The sequence below is a fragment of the Triticum aestivum genome, unplaced genomic scaffold, assembly GCF_018294505.1.
Source record: "Triticum aestivum cultivar Chinese Spring unplaced genomic scaffold, IWGSC CS RefSeq v2.1 scaffold170957, whole genome shotgun sequence".
Taxonomy (NCBI): domain Eukaryota; kingdom Viridiplantae; phylum Streptophyta; class Magnoliopsida; order Poales; family Poaceae; genus Triticum; species Triticum aestivum.
This window is the reverse complement of record NW_025246330.1, coordinates 1-2,527: the sequence shown is the minus strand read 5'-3', so window position 1 is coordinate 2,527 and position 2,527 is coordinate 1. Positions and strand designations below refer to the sequence as shown.

General features: G+C 56.9%; 1 protein-coding gene across 1 annotated transcript; it reads left to right on the top strand.

Moving 5' to 3' along the window:
• The first annotated feature begins 563 nt into the window (after positions 1-563).
• LOC123177122 (uncharacterized) lies at positions 564-2,206 on the top strand. The gene has a single exon (XM_044591048.1). It carries the CDS (start codon positions 1,103-1,105, stop codon positions 2,015-2,017), a length of 915 nt encoding a protein of 304 aa, XP_044446983.1. The 5' UTR covers positions 564-1,102; the 3' UTR covers positions 2,018-2,206.
• The last annotated feature ends 321 nt before the right edge of the window (positions 2,207-2,527 follow it).

Genomic DNA, 2,527 nt, shown 5'->3' with positions numbered 1-2,527 from the left:
TGAAACAACCAGCATTTTATTTCCGGATGCTTTTGTTGAATAACCAGCATTTTATATCTGTATGCTCTCCCGACAAAGGCTAATTGTTTTCTATGTTGATCACCGATCGTCTCTCCATGTCGCGTGTCGTGGAGACGTGTACTGGTCTGCAGTATTGTAGCACATTGATATGGGATGTGGCACTTTTCAATTCCTTTACAATTCAAGCTTTGTACACTTTTCAAGCATGCTTACAAGGCGCGTTCGTCCCTGGCAGTAAAGTAAACTCGTCAATATACATTGGACGAATGGAAATGCACTCCTAAGTGATGAGGTAGAATGGTGGTCGAGCCCGCATCCTATGCGGCTGAAGCTGGATCGCCATGGCCGCTGGCAGACGCTCGCCGGGGTCGCAGGCGAGGAGCCCCTCTAAAACCTTGAACCCGTCGCGCGACAGGCGCTCCTTGGGGAACAGCTCGCGCAGTCGGCTGTCACTTCGGCGGGTAAGCAGCTTCTGCCCCGCGGCGGCGAGCGGCGTGGATGCCATGCACGTGCTGTCGAGCACGCGGAAGATTCTCCGGAGCTGGTCGGTCGCGCTGTCACCAGGGAACAGTGGCTCGCCGGCGACCAGCTCCGCCATGACGCAGCCGAGCGACCAGGCGTCCACGAGCTCGTCGTAGTCCGGCTTCCCCAGGAGCATCTCCGGAGCCATGTACCAGAGCGTGTCGGCCTGACCGCGCGCGGCGGAAACGGCCAGCCCGAGGTCGTATATCTTCACCACGCCATCGCCACCGACGAGGATGTTCCCGGGCTTGATGTCCCGGTGGACGATACCGCGCTCGTGCATCTTGCCGGCGCCGCTCAGCAGCTGCCGCATGACGCGCCGCGTCTCCTCCTCAGCGAACCGCCCGCGGCGATCACGCAGAACGCGGCTGAGGCTCGGGCCGACGTGGTCCAGCACGAGCCGCAGCAGGTCGCGCCGGTGGCGCGGTGGCGCGCCGTGACGACAACGCCGTAGTGGATTGAAACGTGGCGCGCGGGCAACGCGTGGTGCGTGTTTGCCACTCCTCAATCGGATTCCACTGGAGCGAAACGCGCTTCCGAATTCGACCGGGAGTGGAGTATGGTCACCGCCTCGCCGGGAGATATAAGCTGCATTGGGGGCCTCGCGGTAGGCGATCGCCTTCTTCCTTCCCAATTTCCCCATCCAATCCTCCCCACTCCCCCATCCAATCCAAGATCGATCGCAGGAGCAGCTCGCGGGAAAGCCGCCGCCGCCATGGCCGCGCAGATGCTCCGCCGGTGGAATAGCTTCTACGGCGCCTTCGACCCCGTGGACGCCGCCATCGAGGCCGCCGACCCAGACCAATTTTCCCGCCACGTGTTCCAGCGCGCGAGGGGGGACCTATTGGTAGGGCTCTGCAACGCCGCCGACAACGACCAGGCGGAGCGAATCTGCGGGATTCTCGACGACCTCATGGCAGAGTCTCTCGAGACGCTCAGGGTGGTTCCATCGACGCCGGAGGTGCCCATCCCCACGGAACTCGCCGAGTCTGTGCGCGCGCTGCGGGAACACGACTCGGAGCGCGTCCGCCTCCTCGCGCGCGGCATCGTGAGCGGGTGGGAGACCTCCATCCAGGACGAGGTCGCCAAGGTCACACCAGCCATGAAGAAGCTGCCGCAGCCCAAGGCGACCGTCGGCCAGCAGCAGCGTGCCTCCGCCGATCCTGACGTGAAGGCGAAGCGACCTCCCAAGATCGTCGGCGAGCCGTTGTCCAAGAAGACGGCTGAAATCATCAAAAAGGTGTCCGATCCTGCCGCCGGCTTCGTCGACAGTGATCGTGCCGTGTTCTGCTCGGAGGAGAAGATGGAAGCCGCAAAGCGCAAGCTCCGCCAGGGTTACCAAGAAGCAGAGGACGCCAAACGGCGGCGCAAGACGCAGTTGGTTCAGGCGCCCAAGATGATGCAGCCAATCAGGAGGTGCAGCAGCTCCATGGTCAAGAAAACCTTCGCGGTCAGGACGCAGCTTCACGTGTAGCTCTAGTCAAGAAACTACTGTAGTAGATCCAGAACTAGTGTCCTGGTCACATATTATATGTAATCCTTCTTCTCGAATCTCGAACATGCCATACTGCAGTTGAAACTAGCACTACTGCAAATGTAGTTGCTCGTAGCTCGTATGCATGTTATGTATGTGATCGGAAGAAGTTGATGAATTGAAAGCAAGATTTATAGTGTTACAAATCTGCAGAGAATTTGGAAAGAAATTGCTCGTCTATGTTGGGAAAGATGTGTTTGTATCGAATTATAATTCTGCACAAACCTAAGCAAACAACAAAGCACTGCTTTTACAAATTTGAGTTCTCATGTCCACGTTCAGACTATCAGTCCAAGTTGAAACTTGAGTTTAATCAAAATTGACAGAATTCTCCTCTTGCTGTTTTTTTGGATATAAAGCTACATATGTACGACAAATGATACTCTCTCCGTTCACTTTTGTAAGTGATTTTAGACGCCGTCTAAAACGCCTTATAAAAGTGAACAGTGG